This window comes from Pungitius pungitius, chromosome 8 (genome assembly GCF_949316345.1).
Source record: "Pungitius pungitius chromosome 8, fPunPun2.1, whole genome shotgun sequence".
NCBI lineage: Eukaryota > Metazoa > Chordata > Actinopteri > Perciformes > Gasterosteidae > Pungitius > Pungitius pungitius.
In genome coordinates, this window is record NC_084907.1 from 14285555 (window position 1) to 14306925 (window position 21371).

A 21371-nucleotide genomic window follows, 5' to 3' on the forward strand; every position below is an offset into this window, starting at 1 on the left:
TCGAGTTTCAGTCAGATGAACCCGTATCTAAGCTTGCACATTCATCGCCTCGTTGACGTGTGTTCTGGCATTTCGAAAATGGGCGTTGTTGACCACCCTTTTTATAAGAGCGGAAGTGTTCATGTTAATTGTCTGAGCGAGTTATTTTTGCCCAAAGGCAAGATAGGGAGCCAAATAAAATAAAAACTCCAACGGCTTTACGCCAAAAATGTCCCTTTTAGTTTAGCAGTGCTATTCTCGTACAAATGTTTCCGTTGAAATAAGAACCCATGATGCATTACATTTTCCTAATCTAATTGAATCTAATCTAATATTTGTGTATTTGTGTATTTATTGCCTCGGCAGTGGTTGGCCACGCAGTGCTGGCTTGCCTGTTCCTACATTCAGGGTGACGCACTGTACTATTTATGCTCCTTAGGGGCAGAGTCCCCACTGGGACTGCAGCAGACTACGGAGGACCCTCACCTCCCTCTCTCCCCCCCCCCCCCCCTCTCTCTCTCCCCTCTCTCCCTCTCCGCCTTTTAGCCTCTCTCTGTCTCTCTCACTATGAAAAGTTCTTGTCCTGATTCTGTTTTTTTTTCTTCACTGAGAGGCAATGACGTCAGGAGACGGCGTCAAGCAGGCGGCCGTGTCCGCCGGTTGGGGCTGCACGCGCTCCCTCTTCAATTAGTGTCTGTCAATCATGTGCGAGGGTAGAGAGGGGCTAGAAGGGAGAGAGAGAGAGAGAGAGAGAGAGATTTTACTAAACACAACATTGTTTCTTCACCTAAATGTAAACCAAATGGGTGAGTTTAACCCTGAACAAATCTTAACATCGGCGAAATTGTTTTTCACAATTGAAAATATTGCTTCAATTATGCCTTTAGAGTACCAAAAGTAAAATTATATAGTATAGTCCTTTTTATATTTGTGACATCTCCATGGCCAAAATTTGTTTTACCGTGATTATTTTGCTATGCAATTATATAAAATATAATTCACCAGGGAGACTAATGTCTATAAACACACAGACAGTTTTAGGGAATATTACACTGGTGATAAATATTACACTGAAACATTGAATTCCACAGAATAGAAAAAACAAAGTCTTAATAACGTCTCTGCCCTGAGCTGCCAGGCCGTGTCTCTCCATGCGAGTATTATTGAAAGGTCTTTTTTTCTAGTTGGGGGGGGTTTGCAGAGGGTGGTGTGCAATTGGCTGAGTCAAATCTTTAACGGAGACTCCGCCCATGAGCTTGACAAGCCTGGCCCCGCGCTGTCACCCACACTTATACGTGTTGCTTTAAGTCCCGGTGGACGGAGTGGACTCTGACAAACACCAGCCGACTACCGGAGAGGACCCGCGGCAGCGCAACGGGGACACTTCTCCTAAATCGTGCGCGCTAATCGGACGCTGCGGGTGAAATAGCATCTGCAGAGGTACGCAATGTTTCTCCAAGTGTCACGTTGGGCGAAGCACAGTGTGGAGCGTTTTATGTGAGAAGGCGTGTTGGTTCGCGGATGAGTTGTGAACAGAGTGATGCAGTAGTAAATACTTTGGGTGTAGGCGATGTGATGTGAGCTGAAGCAGAATCCCCCTGTATTGAAAATATTAACATCCGATGTTTGCTTTTTTGTTTTGTTGCTGCAGGTTTTCAAATTCGACTCGATATCAAGGAGGAGAGAGGGGATTTAAGTCAGAGGAAACACAACAGTGCATTATTCCGCTGGACACGGTGAAGATCTGGTAAAGAACACACGCCTTAGACCATCCTCTCCCTGGATACACGTTTGCTCCAAAGCGCGGAAACATAGAAGCCACCACGATGGATGTGGCGGCTGATCAGCCCCGCTGGATGCATCACCACGCAATGCTGAATGGACAACACCCGGACTCTCATCACCACGGCCTGGGACACAACTACATGGAGCCCACGGCGCAGCTCCTGCCTCCGGATGAGGTGGATGTTTTCTTTAATCACCTGGACTCACAAGGAAACCCTTACTACCACAACTCTGCGAGGGCCAGAGTGTCCTACAGCCAAGCGCACGGTAAGATGAGCTCCAATGGGCCTACACAGTGGGCTTTGTAGTATGAAATGTATTGACTAGGCAAAAGTAACTATTGCCTACGTGTTTTATTTTTTTTACACGATAATCATCAGATCATTGTATCAACACAGTGGTCAGACTAAACACCATCGTTGAGGTTTCTGATGTTTGAAAAGATAATTAAATGTTATCATTGGGATTTAAAATTAAATAGTGCAATCGGGCACATATTATAATTTAGTTTAGTTTATTTATTTCATATAGACTATGTCAGGTTACTTTAATTTAAGTATCAGGCTAGTGAATCAACAAGTGTACTTAATGCGGAATCAGTCATCCTCATAAGTTTTCGTCCTTTGTATTTCTCAGCTCGTCTGACGGGGACTCATCTCATCCACAGCCCGGGACTTTCCTGGCTGGACGGGGGGAAAGCCGCCCTGTCGGCCCACCACCACCACCACAACGCCTGGTCCGTCAGCCCCTTCAGCAAGCCCAGCCTCCACCACGCCGGCTCCGCGTCCCCCGGCGGCCTCTCCGCCGTGTACCCGTGCAGCAGCGGCACCAACGCGGTCTCCGCGTCCTCGTTAACGCCGTCGTCCCACTCCAGCCCGCATCTGTACGCTTTCCCCCCGACGCCCCCAAAGGACGTATCACCGGACCCGGGGGCCGCGTCCCCCTCCGCCTCCAGAATGGACGAGAAGGAATCTATCAAATACCACGTGTCGTTATCGGAGGGCATGAAGCTGGAGGACTGCGGTCCGCTGAGGAGCAGTCTGGCCTCCATGAGCGCTCAGACGCCCTCCACGCATCACCCCATACCGACGTATCCAACCTACTCCCTCCCAGCGGGCCACGAGTACGGCGGCAGTCTGTTCCACCCGGGCAGCCTGCTGGGCGCGTCGTCCAGCTTCAGCTCGAGGAACAAAGGCAAGACACGGTCGTGCATCGGTGAGTCCACAGCAAACACACCTGGGACTGAAAATAGTCCGAGAGGGTTTCAACTAATTGGTCTCAGGCAAATACAAAATAACTTCATGTATTTTTTTTTAATTTTCCCGTGTCAGTCTATTTATGAATTTGAGGCTCAAGTAAGAATTTTTATAGACCAAATAGTGAAGCTTTGCATCGTTTTTTACTTACACATTTAACTCCGTAAATATTCCTAAAATGATTATTTCACGATCGTGTTAATACACACACAAGCATATTAGAATGGATATTAATACTAAATAGGTTTATAAACCACATCCAACATCAAGCAGATCTATAACATTATTACCAGACAACTCTTCTGTCAAAGAAAAATAAATGTTAACTTTTGACCAACAGTCTCCATCTAATATACTGTTAGAGACAGCCTGTAAGTCAGTAAATGAATTCCAAACAGTACGAGGTTAATTTCTTTCTTTAAAAAAAAAATGCATGCCAGCATGTGCAGGCTGTGGTTTGAGCCTGCTAACGATTTTGGAAATCGTATTATTCTAATAACAATAATAGGCTAATAAATCAAAGGTCTGTCTTTGCGTGCAGAGGCCTAAGCCCGCACCCGCCAGTCCTCCGACACCGATAATCCTCTTTGTGTTGACCGTGACTCTGTGATTACTGGCTGCAACAGAACAGTGAACTGGAACCAGTCCAGAGGTGTGAAAGGAAGATCTGCAGGTGTAGCGAGCCAAAAACCTCCGTATTTAGGCTAGGAGTCGCTTCTCTGTAACATAAGACACATCGTACATTGTCCTGATTATTTGAATACAGACCAGTAGACCTAAACCTGGGTTTAACCCGTTCATTCCACTTTGAGTAACTTTTTATCAACTGGCGGAACATTTAGTTTATTATAATTAGTGGTTATAGGACTCAAATACATTAGTTTATTTAAGTTTTCATTTACAAAAAAGATTGACCTAAATTGTGAGGTTTTTGTCTTTAGTGGTTGTAGTTTGCCTCAGCAGGTTGGAAGGGGCTTTCAGCATTTATCTTGTCAAGTGGAATTAATTGGTTCTGCTTTTAGAAAATACAATATTTTCTTCAACAGGCTGCTTTACATGACACATATCTCAAGGATTATTGTTGATATTGAAAAAAAGTTTCTCGACAGCACATAGAGAATATATTACTGATTGCATCTCTCTCCCTGAACTTTATATATAAATGTATTTTTAGTATAGATTAATAACAAAATCATCATGTTGAACGCAAAGAGATCAAAGCTATTCCATGGTATTACATTTAATATCACAAAATCCCCTCGTCTTTCTCCAGAGGGCCGTGAGTGTGTGAACTGCGGAGCCACATCTACACCTCTGTGGAGACGCGACAGCACGGGACACTACCTGTGCAACGCCTGTGGTCTGTACCACAAGATGAACGGCCAGAACAGACCGCTCATCAAACCCAAACGCAGGCTGGTGAGTCCCACAGCAGGGAGACAGTGAACCGGTGTGTGGTGTTGTGTTGGAGATGGCAGTACATAAAAAGAGTGTAAGGAGGAGGGAGGGGGAGGTACAAATCCAGGAAATATTACATTTTTCTAATGAGTTTCCAGGAATTGTGCTTGTCGCTCCACACCTGCTCCTTCATGCTCAGGCAGAGGCCTTATTTGAGTTGCTTCTCTTATCACCTTTGATACTGTCAGTGATAGCAGGGTCAGCACACTGGGCCATACTGAAAAGCTTCATTTCTTTCATTCTATTTGTAGGGGTTTTCAGTTATAATTTGTCCACTGAAAAACAAAGTATTTGGAATTAAACTAAATAAAAAAGAATAAAAAGGGAATATGGTTTCAGCACAGTTAACATTTTAGTATTTTTCATTTTTACTAAAGGACAATATGTTTGTTAAAGGGACAGAGCAGCTTTTCGTTATTTATGAATTGCTCAAAACAACATTGATGCTGCATCTTGACTCACCCTAAAACTTTAAAACAACACACACGTCAATGCCAAGGGCTAAAATGAATTACATGAAATAATAAATCCTTTTTAATTATTTATTCTATTGAAAGCAATATCTTTGGAGCCTCAATTCCTTCATGCGGAAGTCGTGATGAAGCAGAATCCAAAAGAAGGCATACACGTGCGGAATGAGCACAAGTCACTCATTAAATCAGTAGTAGCCCAATTAACTGTGAATATATGGCAGTGGGCCGTCAGACCTTTAAACTTTTCATCCTGGAAGAATGGACATGGGATCAGCTCGACAACATGATAAAAGCAGTGTTTTCCTAATCAAAGCAGGATCTTGAACTCAGACACTCGATACAACTGCACAACTTCCTCACTCATTGTGGGAAGGCAACCGGCGATGATTCATTTATTTAAAAAAATACGGCATTTGGCAAATATTGTGCTCATGATTTGGAGTTAATAATCAAAGTTGGTTTCAGATGATCAGTGTGGTTGTTGACGCGCGAGTTTTTATTGCTGCTACAATGAGGTCAAAAACCTGTCGACCAACCCGCGTGCCTGTAATACAAAATACACGAGTGTTTTTTTTATTTTTTTATCTCAGCGTGTCTCCGTGCTGTGGCTGTAACAGCTTATAAAAGCGCTGTATATCAGGCCTGGTTTCCGTAGGGCACGGCGGGAGCTCTCGCAGCTCCACAGCTCTTATTCAGTGGCGGCAGCTTCCCACTTGTTTCCTATCCGGATATCTGACCGGTCCAGATAAATGCGCCTGTTTCCTCCTGCAGCCTCCGACCTCATGGCATAAAGGGGCCAAGCGCCGCACAGAAAGTTCAGCACTGTGAGCAACTAACAAAAATGTATTTATTTTTTAAGATGATTGGGAAAGATTTGGAAGGTATGTTTGAGAGTATTTATGAAAAAAAGCTTTAGATAATGATTCAAAACATAATTATATTATATTAGATACTTAGATATTAGAACCCTGGAAATTAGACCAAACTGAGTCAAAAGCATGAAGTAATCAGGTATGAATAATCCTTCAGCCTCTGGCTCTGCACTCATCATCATCAGTGCATGTGAATTGAATATTTATTTTTACTAACAAATGAAGCCATACGGTGTCAAATTAACATTTTCCAAAATATTCATTTTTATGTAATATAATTTAAATATTGAGGATATAACTCCAGAAGACAAAATGTACAAAGAGCTCCAAGTTTAGTTGATTAATAATTTTCTCACCCAACCACAAACGTGATCATCAACTAATTGTTTAGAAAAAAAGAAAAACATTTTTGCTGTTAGTCCAACAAAAAAATGAAGAAAAAAAAATTCATCCATATAATATTGAAACGTCGTGGCCCTAATTCATCAATTCAATCAATACGGAACTATCATCATACAATCTATATACTGAATATTCTTATATGTATTCCTCTTCTCCAATCGGACTCCTGCAATGTCTGCTAGTGTTGTGGAGCTAATCAAAGCTTAATATCTTTCCACAGTCTGCAGCCAGACGAGCGGGCACCTGTTGTGCTAACTGTCAGACGACAACCACCACGCTCTGGCGGCGCAATGCAAACGGAGACCCAGTGTGCAATGCCTGCGGCCTCTACTACAAACTGCATAACGTAAGTCTTTCACTGCGGATCGCCAGGCTGGGTCGGACAGGGTCAAGTAGGCGGGAAATAGGCCGGCAGGTTACGCAGATTTTTGAAAGATAAGAGAGGCAGAAAAAAAAGAGAGAGAATGAGAGCGGTAGACATTTTACTCTCAGACACTGTCGCACTCGCTGGTGTTTTCTTTCTTTGTGCTTTATTGTTTCCATGGTAGGCGTAATCCCCTTGAGAGTCACAATGGTGGGACTGTTGTTGAGTGGGACAGCCACAAGGCTCGACATGAATAGTATTAAGACTGCAAGCATCAGGATGTATAATAGGTGCAAGGGATGCTTATAAAGGACAAATCTGATATTTTAAACGTTTTTCATCAATGTTGTTCATCAAATCCTAAATGAATAAAGTATTGTGTATTTAGCCAAAGCCAAATATTGCTAATTTCATTTCATAACATCTTTAATGAGCCAAACCAAGCCGCTTTCTGGTGGCCAATCTACGTTAACAGTGTATTAATCCACCGCTAAAAATGTACTATTGGTACAAACTATAGCGGCCAGCTGTTTTAGGGATTTACACAACTATTTAAAAAAAATAGAAAGCATACCCCTGTAGCCCATAACCAGACCACTCACATCCTCACTTCGCCCTTTCTACACAGGTGAACCGGCCTCTGACCATGAAAAAAGAAGGAATACAGACACGCAACCGAAAAATGTCCAACAAATCCAAGAAGAACAGGCGGAGCTGCGACAGCTACGAGGAGTTTTCCAAGAGCTTGCACGAGAAGAGCTCTCCTTTCGGCTCTCTGGCCGGACACATGTCCATGGGCCACCTGCCGCCTTTCGGCCACACTGGACACATGCTTCCTACGCCCACCCCCATTCACCCCTCCTTTGGGCACCCGCACCACTCCAACATGGTGACGGCTATGGGCTGAGATAGCGAGGAGGGGGCTTAACGTAACGCTGGGGGAACCTGAGAGGGTTGTGTGAATGAGAGGATGAGGGTCTCACGAGAGGACACTGTGTCACTTCGTCTTGATTGTCTCTTGATTGATTATGTCAGTTGTATGCTGGAGAACAGATGTATCACAGGAGGAAATGGTCTTTGTACTACTCATATATAGGTACATATTTTGATGGAGGAAGTCAGAGGGGAACGTTGTGCCCGTCGTCGAGCAGGCACCCGCATGTAAACACAAAAAAATGTCATTGCACCTCGTAGTTTTGTCCCCACTGACTGCAGTGTTGCTCAGTATGCCGTGCAGAACAGGTTTATAGTAACTGTGAATATTGTAAAGTGTGTGAGATGGAGATCACCTGCGCAACATTAAATGAAAATATGCTGGATTCTTTTGCTTATGGACAATTTTAGAGGAGTTTTCACAAAAGAAAGAAACCAAACAAAAAAGGTTTATGTATACAAATTTGACACTGTTTATTATAATTATTGTTATTATAATTATTATTGCTATTCAGATAATTTATTTTCACTGGCTTTTTATTTTACTATATCACCTGAATCATAAAATGGATACTGTTATCCCCTTTATGAATATATTTTTAGCTGAAGCACTATCTTTGAGCTGGTCAACGTTTATACTCGTAAGAAATAAAGAGATCAAGTTCATTACCCCACCGCTCCTTCTATTCAATATCCAACATCAATAGTAGGTATAGGTCTTGAAAATATAAAAAAAACATGTAGACAAATATTTGGCTTATTGAGCTGTCCTCTGTGCCATGATGGGAAATGGTGCCACACTAAAAAGATACAATTGACCACCACCATAGACAAACTATTTATCATTGAATTAATACTGTTAAAACCTACAATGTCAGTGACAACCTTTTGCATCGTATAATAACAATCTTGGGGTTATTTTCTCTGCGTCACTGCTCTGTAGCTTTCTACACATCTTTGTTCACATATGGACTCCCACACATGCACTTTCATGCAAGACGAGAAAATGGACTTTGTTCTCATTTGTGTAGCAAATATGATTCTATCGGGATGAGCTCTAGCTTAGCATACAGCACTATGTCTGAGTTCGTTAAAACAATCCACTACAAATCCAACAGCCTTGACCTCCTCTGAATCATTTCCTGGAATCGAAGAACTTACTGCGCCACGCCAGGAAATCTACACACAAAGCATTGTGTTCACACTTTGTTTTTTGTACGGATGAGGTGATGGTGGCGGAGGTTGTTGTCTTTGGAAAGCTTCATGCTAGTCTCTGTGCTAAGCTAAGCTAAGCTAAGTAACTGCTGGCTGTAGCTTATATACAGTACAGAGACAAGAGCGACATCAATCTTTTCATTTCAATCAAGGCAAGAAAGTAATTGAGCGCTTTTCCCAAAGGGTCAGACTTCAAGAAGTTTTTAGGTTATAAGCCACTTTACATCCTCGCAGTGCGAATGGGACTCTCCGAAGAACAAGAGCAGCTGGGGGAACACTATGTATTGTATGTGTACCATTTTCTTTTAACCTCTCTAACATTTCTATTCAGAAAGCACATGCCAGTTGTCACGGAAATTTGGAGGAAGTGATAACAAACAAACTTTATGAAAATAGGTGACTGAGAAAATGTATTTCACTACACTAAAAAGCAAAATTATATTCATAAATGATGAAATTATATAGGGATATAGAGGGGCATTCGCAACATCCATAACACCTGCTTGGATGCATATCCCCTCCTTTATGGAAAAGCTTTTTAGTGATGCCTAATAGAACAGTGTCAATGCTTTTAAGCTACCCTTCCAACCCTTGTTGACATTAAACTCCACTTTCTAATTAACAGGTTACTTAACTGAGCAGTGGAGATTAGTGCTGTTGACGGGAATTGAGCAGGTTGAGGCATATGTTCCCACAATTACTTAACCAGTTGCATCTGCTCACTTGGTAATACTCTTATAAAATGGGTCTTCTCGGCTGTTAAATTACACCATTACATGGATAAAAGTCATGTCCTTTTACTACAATGTTCAACATCACTGCTAACCATGTTCTTTTAGACCCTTGAATGTCATTTTCCTCCTTCACAAGTAGTTATCATGTTGCTATTAGTAACAAAAATGAATCACAGTGAACATTACATCTGCTAAAGGTTCAAAGAAACATTTTCATTGTGTGGCTCAAAACGTTTTAAAAGAAAACCTGTTTTTTACTGTCACATGTACATGTCATTTAGCTGAAAATTCTATCTAAAGCGACTTACATTGAACCCATGGCTTACATTTTTCCTGGGGAGCAATTAGGGGATAGGTGTCTTGCTCAGGGACACTTTGATGTGGCACATGGTGCAGCCGGGATTCGAACCACCATCCTTGCGGCTCCCAGTGCATCACACTACTCCATGCACCACCAAGCCAATCAAGAGCCTATAAATGTTTTGCCATAGTAAAAAAGTGTAAAAACATTTACAAATGGATCAGCAGAAATATAAACTCAGTTTATTAGTAAATTATGTAAATTATGTAAAAATGTTTTTCACTTCTCAAAACATTCATTCTGGTCTTTGCCCCACGGCTACGACATTGAGCATTGTGACGACACGCAGTTAAGGGTCAACCTGAGTGCAGTATGCTGCCTCCTCTCAAGACATCCCTGACCTCTCACCCTGGAAGCACTTACACTGTCATGCTGTTCAGGCCTTCCCACTCCACACTCAGACTTATATATAGACACTTTTAAAATGTCACGTTGTTGCTGAAAACATAAACGAAAGAATGTGATTTTCCAATAAAAGGAGATAGAAAGCAGCTAAGTGTCTTCTCAAGGGGAACCTTCTTGATCACCTCAGTGGAGGAGAAGTTCGGGGACTGGGTGGCCACCCTAAATCACCAGGGAGATTTATGGCTCCCACCTTTACACGGGCGTCCCCTCCTTCGACGATTTGTTTTCCTACCAAACTCAATTAAAGGAATCTAGAGCAGGGCCAAAAGTGACTCCAGAGGAATGAGTTAGCAGAGATACGGAGATAAAGCAGATGAAAGGGGGAAAGAGCGTAGATTCATCCAGTTCAGAGCCCTAATAATGATGAAAGGAGCGACTGTCTGCCAAAAGTGGGAGAAAACAACCCTGGATCCTCATGAAGTCAATGTCAAAATCCACTACCAGATAGGATGGGGTAAACAGCATCATACCAAAAACTAGAATAATAGCACTATTGTGGATCCCCAATTCTAGAAAACCTTTAATGCAGTAAATCAGATACCAAATCAGTATAAAATGAAAGACATACATGATCCTTTAATTTAAGTTGTACATATTTCAGAGATTCGTTTTTTTCACTGGTAAATCACTGCAGTTTATGTCGGACCAAATACACATTTAAATGTGTTGGTATCTCTCTGTTTTCATCTCAATTTGTCATCAGGTAAACATGTAATAAATCTGTTTATGCAGACGGTTGTGTTAGTCATCATTCCAAACCTGTGATTTTATAATGTCAGAGATTTATGGGAGGCCGGTAAAGTTTTCAAAAATGAAAATTAGTGTATCCCTGTCGAACTGAGTACAGCTTTAAGATACTGAGTTGCATTTGTTCTCGCCTAAACGTGTGAAAGGTCAAGGTTGGTAAAGATCAATATTGCGATGCATGAGCTGTTGATCAAATGCAGCACATTATCTAGGTCATAATGAAGGAAGTATGTAAATGTACATCAGACATGTTTCTTTTCTCCAATTGCAATGATTAAGGTGAAACATTTTCATCCATTTTAATACAATAATCCCAGTTAAGAGTAAATGAAAAAGTAAATGAATGTTGGCAAAATGCAACACTTTTGCTGATGCGGTTTCGAGTCAAACTATGCAATTATTTCATCAAACTGAAGAGACTATTTGCAACGCATGACCTTTATGCCGTTCATCTTACTACACAAGTCTTGTAGGTTTGTAACACGGTGAATGTATCCATTTATAAAACTTGTTGGTATTATTAGAACATTTAGTACAGGTGCCGTGGTTGCAGAAGGTTAGGATCCAGCCCGCGGATAACCAAGAGACAAATAAACCTGCAATGTGGGCCATTACTTTCAAAAAAACATGGTCCCACATTTTGGGGATTTGAGATGTGTTGCGTCTGCACTAAACAGTCCATGCTCCAATCGGTTACGAGCTTCAGTAAGATCTGGGTTTGATACCCTACAGTCTTTACCTCTGCTAAGATCTCAATATTTGGGGATGATAAAACATGGGGATGTGCTGCAGATGTGTTGTTCCACACACAGATATTACATAACAAATAGGATTTATTAACATAGAAAAGTGAGATAAGGCTTTCTCTATACAGGAAGAGGAACACTTACAGGAAACAGGAGGATACATTTTGACAGAAAGGAGAAATCCGAGCATATGTATCTTCATTGAAGTGTCATAGAGCAGTGGTAAACTCTCACACACACACACACACACACACACTTGTGCACACTAAGAGTATAAGGCACACACTGTAAAGGCACACACACTGACAGTAGACCCGGCTCTGCAGAAAAGGTACATGCTGACACACAGTGCATTCTCCCTGAAAAGTGGGACACCCTCCAACCATCCGATCCACAACCACTGACAAGTCCCTTTCAAACTGCCTTTCTTCTCCTGTCTGAGGCAGACAAATTCATCCCTCTTGTCTCCGAACAATCACCTCTTTTCTTCTGCAGTTTTCACCAATGAAAGAAGGAGGGAGGGTCAAGGAGAGCGGGAGGGAGAATACATCTGCCCCACAGAACTACAGTGTGGGCACCAGGCCAGTGTCCTGTGTGTTAGGGCCCTTGGGACTGGGCGTCTGGGCCCCACTATCTTATAACAGAGTTGACAAAAAGCCTATGGCTAAGCCCTCAGGAAATCTGAGAGGCGGGGTATCTAGGCCGGAAGGGCAGGAAAGACGGAAGGAGGGACATAACACCTGAGGTACGTTGCACTTTGTGGTGGCCTGTAGATGTCTTAATGCAGAGATTTGCTTACGACGGAAGGAAGAAGATGGACGTACAGGTGGAGCAAGTAACCAAACGTCATTGGTTATTTAGACCAAGGTCTAACAAGCGAGAATTGGCAAAAGTAAATTGAATGTGTGTTTTTTATCACGTAAAGTTAAAAGCATTAAGAGAAAGCTGATGGAGGTTTTCCAGTAATGAGAAGAATTATCTCTTTATTAGCCCAGAGATCTTATGTTTTCATCAGCCGCAATCATAGTTTTTTGTTTGAACATGAATATACTTATATATTTAGGGATGGCACTTCACGTTTTAAGAAATTCTAATGTGCATGTGTCAACCATTTAGCACACCAAATAATTGATCAATTGAACAGTGTGTTTATTATTTCTTTATGAAAATAATCATAAATTGCAGCCATACAATGATTGTGAATACATTTAACTTAAATACAATGTCAGTGTCAACCTAAAGGTGGGCTTTGATAAACGGTTAGATTGTCAGTTTGGGAAAGTCGTCAGGCAATGTTTTTAAAATGTGCATTGTGGAAAAAAAGACCCTTTTCTTGCACTGTTCACTGGACAGGGATTTTCCTTGAAGTGTACCGATGCCATGATATGCTTTTGTATCCAACAAATGTATCATGTGATGAAATGTATTGTTGGCAAATCCATTGGAGACTAAAAAGAAACCGTGGTTCCTAATATTTGACGCAGGAGGAAGTGGAGACCTTCTTGTGACTGTAGAAAGGAAAGGATCAGTGACTGCTGCTGGCACACATTCAGATTCAGAGAATCCGTTTTTCACTGCACACACGCAGACACACACACACACACACACACACACACACACACACACACACACACACAGACAACGCACTCTCTGTAGATTTGCTAATCGCCCTCATTGTGTTTCATGTGTATGTGAGGACATCTGACAGACACAACGTGACACTGGTCCACATGCACACTCACTAGGTTTGTACTTCTTCCACATCACATCACCCCGTGATGTGCCATGAGAGAGTATAGATGCTTATTATTATTAGGGGTTTTGTCCTGGAGGTGAAGTGTGTCTGCTTTTAATTTGCCTCTCAGCTGACCTTCCAGTGACCTGCAGGCCAACAGCAGCTCACAGCAGAGGTCCCTTCTTTGGCCAGGTAGCACGTTATTGGAAATAAACAAATGCAGGGAGAGGGAATAAGACATATGGAAAAACATGTTCTCCAGGGGAGTTGTTGCCGATCAAAACAATGGAACAGACAGAAAAGAGAAAACACGACGACGGACGAACAAGGGAAGCTGTTTCTCCTGTGTTTGTGAAAAAAGGAAGAGTATGTTTGGGTTTGTGTATTTTAAGTGATCAGGCTGTGTTGTAAGCAGAGCTGAGTGGCGTTCGAGGCTCAGTATTGAACTCATGCCAAAGGGAACAGCTCACATGATGCAACTGCAATGCAATGGATTTTTACAGCAGTCACTTCTCATTCAACGCACTAGAAATACAAAATTGATAATAAGCTAAATATGCAAAACCTCACGCATATGCACACACACACACACACACACACACACACACACACACACACACACACACGCACACACACACACACACACCTCAACGGGATTACACACACAAATCCACAAGGCTCTGATTCCTCCCCATAAGACTTTGATTGCAAAGGTATCACAATGTGACATGTGTGCTGCAATCTCTTTCTCGCCCCTCACATCTTTCTTTCTTCTTACTACCTTCTTCACTTTTTCTTTTTAATTTGAGCGGATTGCCTTTTTGACGAGTGCACCTCATATCACCCTGCACCATCAAACTGCTTTTCATTTCCTCTCTTTTTTATTGCTTTTCTCTTTCTTATAATTTGAAGTGGGCCTCTTTAACCCTTCGCTTACCCATCAATTAATTTGTCCTGCTTATTCTTTACTCTTTCAAACACAAATCCCACAAAATCGAAATCATACAAGCAATCTCATATAACCAAGATGCATGCAACAACATAATAAGTGATAAACACGCCTCACCTGCAGCCTCTGCTGCTCTTTGAGTGCTGAATAACCCAGAAGACCCCCGCGCTCCCACCACAACCATCTGCAACCATTTCCACCAGGCCCCCAACAGCTTCTTTGCTCCTTTGATTTCACTGCTATTGTTGTGGCAGGCCACAACACCCTGTTGTATTGTCTTTACAACCCTAATATAATCAGGCTGTTTTGTCACCTGTAGAAGAGCCATTTTCCACAGAGAGAAATCACTAAAGGCATACGCAGCTGCTACAACTCAAGACAATGTGTGTTTCCCAAACAGTTTAACCCTGTTAACCATCCACTGGCTCATGTTCATCAACATCTAAAGATCTGAGATCTACTGAGGCATGCGAGGGTACAATGATGGATGATGCACTGCACAAAATGTCATTTACACGTTATGTAGTCTTTTGTTGAGTATCATTTCTTAAAACAAATGAAAGCTCATGTGTTATATTTGGCAAAAACTGTGCATAGTATTTTTTGACCCAAATTACATTATCAAACCAAGAATAATTTAAAATGCAATATTCTCAGTGAATTTATTTTTGAGTGTTTGCATTATCCTTATCCAGAATCTGAAAAGTGCAATTTGATTTGAAACAAGTCAACTTGCTTGGTTGACTTAATGCTTTCGAATGAACTATGTTCTCTCATATAACCAGAGTGCTACTTTTTAAGTGAATGGTGGATGTGCAAAGTGCTGGACTTTAATTTAGTAGATCCCTGTTTTTCTAAAAAATGATTTTCTCTGCATGGTGGTTTGCCTGAGACAAAAAAAGAGCTGGATTTGCAGGGTGTCAACTACAGAAACATACAAATATTAGGAAGTTTCACTCCTTCGAACTATATGCGAGCCCCTCAGTGCAACTGAAGCCTTTTCACATTCCTCTCCATTCAAGTTGGGGTTTGTTCCCCTGCCCCGCTGATGGGAAAGTAAGATAGCATCCGCCCGGCCTCCCTCCACGCCGCACTACGACCAGAGATGGGTGGGGGTTAGGAGACTGGTTTTAGTACAATGTTTTAACTGTGTGGCGGGTCGACCATTATGAGGGTCCCAGAGTCAATGTGAGCCCAAGCTCAGGCAGTTACATCAGTCTGAGAGTCTTTGACCTCCATGAGACAATCACACAGACATCATCCAATGTCAAACACTGACAGGACAATAAACCCTAACCCTAACCCCAATAAGAAATATTCCACTATTGTGCATTTAAAAAAAGCTCACAAAGAACAGAGGCACAGCTCAGATGTTCATTCTCACATAGTCATTCTGGACTCAAGTGTGCAGACTGGAAGGAAATCTGCCCGTGTCCTCTCAACTGGATCTGTTGTGAAATAAACAGGATCAAACCGCTCGCTCACACCCCCGTGTTGTGCTTTCTGTTGTCATTTAAGAAAATATTTCCTTCATGAACCACTGCCCAAGGCCACATATGAGGACAATGGCGCTCAGATTGCCGTGACAACGCAGCCAAGGAGCATCAATACAGCCACTGTGGATTGAGTGACGCTGCTGGGTTATTAGTCTAATTTCTGAAACCTCATCTTACTTCCTGTCTCCCCTCACTTTGCCTTTAAATCACACCTTGTACTCTGCTCATGATTAAGAGTGCCTTAGATTCTGTGTTCTGTCACATTGACATATTTCCTGATTTTTCTTCTTTAGATATATTACATCATGGAAAGAATGCAATGATATTTGACAACATATTTAACCCCCTGCCGATGAGATGCACCTGATTTATTAGAGCCAAATGTTTGAGCCTGAATGTTTGTATTATAATGATTTTAATTATCACATAATGATCCTTTAATTTGGTCCATATATACAGTATTTAAATATGTACATAGTATGTGTCTATATATTCATTTATCAAACATATCTCTTTCAAACAGATGGTTTAAATATTTTTAAGATAATAGGAGGTAATGCGGAATGCCTTTCAAGATGTCCATAAATGTTAATTTACGCATTAATCTGCTTTTTTTTACAAATATGTCAACCTTTAAAAGTGGGGTCTCGAGTAAAAATAAAGGAGGAAACCCAGCGTTACAACGACTGTTCACCTTTTACTTGTTCTTGTTCTGACTATTGTGTGAGCAGTGAGCACACTCACATTACATCTCACACACACTTACAGATGGCTGCAGGACCTCTATGTGCTGGACTACGTGTGTGTCTGTGTGTGTGGGGAACATGGTTCCGTGAATTTCTATAACAGGAAGCCGAGCTGGAGTCAGCCCACACATCACGGATGCTGGGAGACTGGGGGCCCTGGGCCCCAACCGTGGGAGGGAGGACGGTAGAGCTTAGAGGAAGTCAGCCTTGCTCCGCTAACAGCATATGAGCCAGTCAGAGGAACAATGATTCAAAAAATGAAATGCTGCAGAGGGGTTTTGATTCCAGTCAGGGGAAAAGATGAAGTGACATGACTGACAGAAAGCACACGTCCTCTATTAGCACAGAGCCAGCACCACCTCAGGCCACTTCATCCATCTATCACTCCGCTAATCCCTTAATGACAAATGAGTGAGATGGGGTCAGCAGACAGTAGGAGAGAGAAAACACAACAAAACACATACAGAAAGGCCCCGGCAGTGCAGCAAAGCCTGCGGACAAAAAGGGATGTATAAAAATAAAGATTGTTTGGAAACAATCCGATATCAGGACACCTGTCTCTGCGCTGAGGCATCAGAGACAAACCTGGGGAGGAATAAACGAAGAGGATGCATGACGACGATTATAGAAAACTGCATGTGGAATATGTACTAGTCTCCATAGTAATAAAAGGCTGCACTTAGAGGAAAGGGTTCATTTGTGTGAGAAAATTACATATGACCTTTCATTTATTGACGCGTGCATGTTCATGTGTTGTCCAGATTAATAGTCCATTGTGAATTGAGCGGGAGAGCAGCAGGGGATCATGTGACAAGAGTCAGACTGAACCCGGCGCCTACACGCTTTTCAGGGGTCACGCGGGGGTCGTCACGTGGCGACTCTGCCCGCTGCCGAATATTAAAACACACAAACACACAAACACATACACGTACACGCATAAAGCATAAAAGGGCACGAAAGCACTTAAGCAAATAAAATACAGTTAATCTAACAGACACACATGGACAGCAAAACACAAATGATGACAGATTATCTCCACAGATCATTTTTCACATGGTGGGGAGATAATTCATAAATAAGACACATCTCCTTTTCTTATAATCTATAATGTCCCCATTAGTCTTTGGAGGTATAACAATAACCATCTTAAATTCTCCTTTTACCAACAACACGCGTTCACTTCTCTTTGTCTCATGTCCATGCTTTCTTCTCCTTTAACAACTACTACCCTCCAGTCCTCTTTTTCCTAAATCATGTAACCTGAGATTCTCATGTTCTGTCTGCAAATTATACCGAGACATTAGTGACATCAGCTCAGTTGAGGCCTATGAACGAGGACAAGAGGCAAAGGAGACATTTGGGAAATGATGGCGAGCAACTTAGACGGTTAAACCCTTTCTGCACAGTGAAGAGAGACATTAAAGCGGAGACGAGAGAGCACGGGAGAGCTGGTAGATCAGGTATCAGTGTGTTTTCATGGTTTCCCCCTATTACAGTAATGTGCCGGGGCCACTTAACTAATGCATGAAAGCCCTGTGATAAACACAATAAACAGCATTACACAATGAATTAGAGTATGAGAGGTAAACAGAGCCACTGAAAAATGTAGACTGTGCGTGATTAACCCCCCCCCCCCCCCCCACCCCACCCTCTCTTCCTCTCTCTCTAAACACACACAGTTAGATGACTAACTTCATTACCGTCCCCATTCCTCTTAGTGAGCGAAGCGAATTGAAACCTAATTACCACACCAGAGCCAAATTAAAAGCTTTTCCACTCTATGGCTGCAATCCATCTCCCGACAAATGAACATCGCCACTTCTACTGTGTTAATGCTCGCTTTCTCCCTTCCTGCATTCAGACTCCTTCATTCATGCCAGCACGGCTCCTTTCAAACAACACTGAGGCAGCAGCTTTGATACCAGCGGCACACTATCTCACTCATAATAAGCATCAATCCAATTTCAAAGACGTAATATCGGGAATAAAAAAATAGAAATCTGCCGGATCACATTTGTTATTCAATACACTTGCTGTGTTCATTTGTAAAGCCCCCCCGCCCCCCCCCCCCTCCCTCCCCAACACCTCAATGAGAGATTTCATCCCCGTCTACGCTGAAGCCTGCTGTCATGTTGACATTTTCCCTTTGTCTGGTAACTTTTATTTTGCTAAATCATCTGCCGCTGTTAGTGCTCCGTCACTGCACATCTCCAGTCCTGCATACATCCGGCACTCGTACAACGAGCTTCTTCGTGAAGATTGACAGCCACCACATAAAAACTAATGAGCAATCCTGCTGACATATTCATATTTAAAATGCTTTTCATATCAGTGCCATTATAAAAAGTATGATAAGATTCACAACTGCATAGATCCAAATCATATTCTAAGCAGTATTTGACATTTGTATTTCTGGATTACTCTTTCATGTCAATGTCTCACTTTTTATTGGACCACAAGCATTTTGGCAGGGAAAGGTCAGTAGATGACACCGAGGCACTGGACTCGACAACACCTCAACGCCCTGGGAAATATGCCGCAACCAAACCCACCAAACCCACCGAGCCCACTGGGCCAGGTGGCTACCAACAGATGTTCAGCTCGGTGAACTCAGAATTGGTGCACGCTCACATAGCAGCTACCGTACAGCCTTTGACATTTTACACTTTATGCTGGACTTGCAATGTTATGTTGGGGTCAAGAAGTATTTCTAAGTGTCTTCAATATGTTGGTGGATTCTGCAGACTCAGGGGAAAAAAAACGTATTGACAAAAAAAATGAACTACATATATACTTCCGCTGGTCACAAATAATTGTTATCTACATGCACTGAATAACCGGAACATTTATCAGATCATCAGACCTGAATCACAGCGGTCAGACCTATAAGACTGTGAAAACCCACTGCCATGTTATGTCTTTAAAAAGCACAAGAGCATATACAATAAAGTAAAGACTTTAAAATGTGCCATGGATAATGTCTAATGTGCCATCTCTTAAGAGTGAACTGTGCTTAGTTAATAATAATGGCATGTGTCAGTCAGAGATCAGATGTTTGGGGATACAGAAGGGTAGGCTCAATCCAATGATGTGTTCTTTAAACAGATAGAGCGGGCTTCCAGAGAGCAAGGTTATCAGACTGGCTCTCTGCTCACTGCTATTTAAAGGAGATCTCAGTAGATTGAGGCTCACAAATTCACTATTACCGTTCTGTTATCTTTTCTCCTGTCTGGCATTTTTACTTTTGACAGGAGGATTTCTGTCTGATTTAAAGGAAACAGCCACCATGGCAGATTATTCTGGGAACACACATACAAAGTCCTCGCTGAGCGCATTCCGGTCACTTCTGATGGTGCGGCTCAAAACAAAGACGGTCAATGGAAAACAGGTTTACGGTTGGTTTCAATGACCTGATTGATTTACACAGACCCAAACCATTTAAATCAACCAATGCTAATACATGTAAAGTGTACTTTGTTTGTTAGATTGTGAATGCTCCTGGTTCAGATGTACGGTTATCACATGGAGGGCAAAGTGCTCTTCATTTGAAAGTCTTTATCACTCGTCAATCGCGGCCGAGTGGGTTTGAATTGACGAGGGATCATTAGGGCTCAATCTGCAGGTACTAATGCCATTATTTCCCTGATGGTTCCATCTCTGTCTGTCCATTCTAATCCAGTTATACAAAATGAAATAGACAAAGAGGTAAAAGCAGAGGACCCCTCCATGCCACATAACTTAAGCTTCTGTTGTCAATGTCATCAGAATATTTCCATTCCTATATTGTATGTTCTAAGCAGGCATTGCAATGTGGGAAAAAATGAATCTGATGTTCCCAGTCAAAAATACATTTTAAATCGGTTGTGGTTGATTGGCGCTGAAATGGTACCGTCCACTAACCCTGTGCTTCCCATTACTTCCCCTTTCTTCTGAATCCCACTGTTATCTGTTCTCTCTCCTGGGACTCGCTTGTAACGGCCCTCTGCAGCATCTGTCACACAGTGAATGAGTGATGGCGGCTGCATTTAAATTACTCGGACGCCCTCTAACAGCCTCTTGGACAACGTTTTGTGAACAGATTTTAACAATAAAATCATCACACACACATCTGATCTTGGGATTGCCTCACTACGTATCGTAACCGTGAAAACAACCTACTAATGAACAGGAAGAAAACAATGAGAATCAGAAGTTTGTGCTGCACAACGAGGAAGATGATGGTGGTCGACTCATTATTTGAAAGAGCTCGGGAAGAAGGCTCTGCAGGTTGTGAGGAGGGGATGGATGTACAACACAAACAAAGAGGGAAAATCGCAAAACAGCACCCTGTGTACAAAGGTAACGACACAATGGCACGTTACATGCCTGTTTTTGTGCTTGTATATAGTGGTAGTAGTTGTATTACCCAACTAGCTGGTCATTTGAGTGCCCGCTCTACTCTTTGTCATGCCAACAAAGCTGCTGGGGTATGGGGTGTAATTTTAGCCTGGGCTGGTTGAGTACAAGTGGGGAATAATGGGGATCAGGAGTAATTGAATCCATTTTAGTAGGGCGAAGCGTTTTAGACAGAAATGCAGCAAACATGATAATGAAATATCAGCTGGGTATTTCAGACTTACTGCTGCAAACAATGACACAATGACAGAGACTTTGTAGTTATGATTGTTAGTTTTTTGCCTTTTTGTTACCAAAAGTCCACCCCTTTAAGTAACGAC

The 21371-nt window shown here is 42.1% G+C and overlaps 2 protein-coding genes across 2 annotated transcripts in view; both read left to right on the forward strand.

Moving 5' to 3' along the window:
• LOC119194246 (small ribosomal subunit protein eS26) overlaps window positions 1–21371 on the forward strand; it is a 226092-nt gene that overhangs the window by 18574 nt on the left and 186147 nt on the right. The window lies entirely within an intron of this gene.
• Window positions 1285–8188, forward strand: gata2b (GATA binding protein 2b). The gene is made up of 6 exons (XM_037448475.2): window positions 1285–1419; window positions 1631–2031; window positions 2401–2979; window positions 4294–4439; window positions 6446–6571; window positions 7218–8188. Exons 2-6 carry the CDS (start codon window positions 1806–1808, stop codon window positions 7494–7496), a joined length of 1356 nt encoding a protein of 451 aa, XP_037304372.2. The 5' UTR covers window positions 1285–1419; window positions 1631–1805; the 3' UTR covers window positions 7497–8188.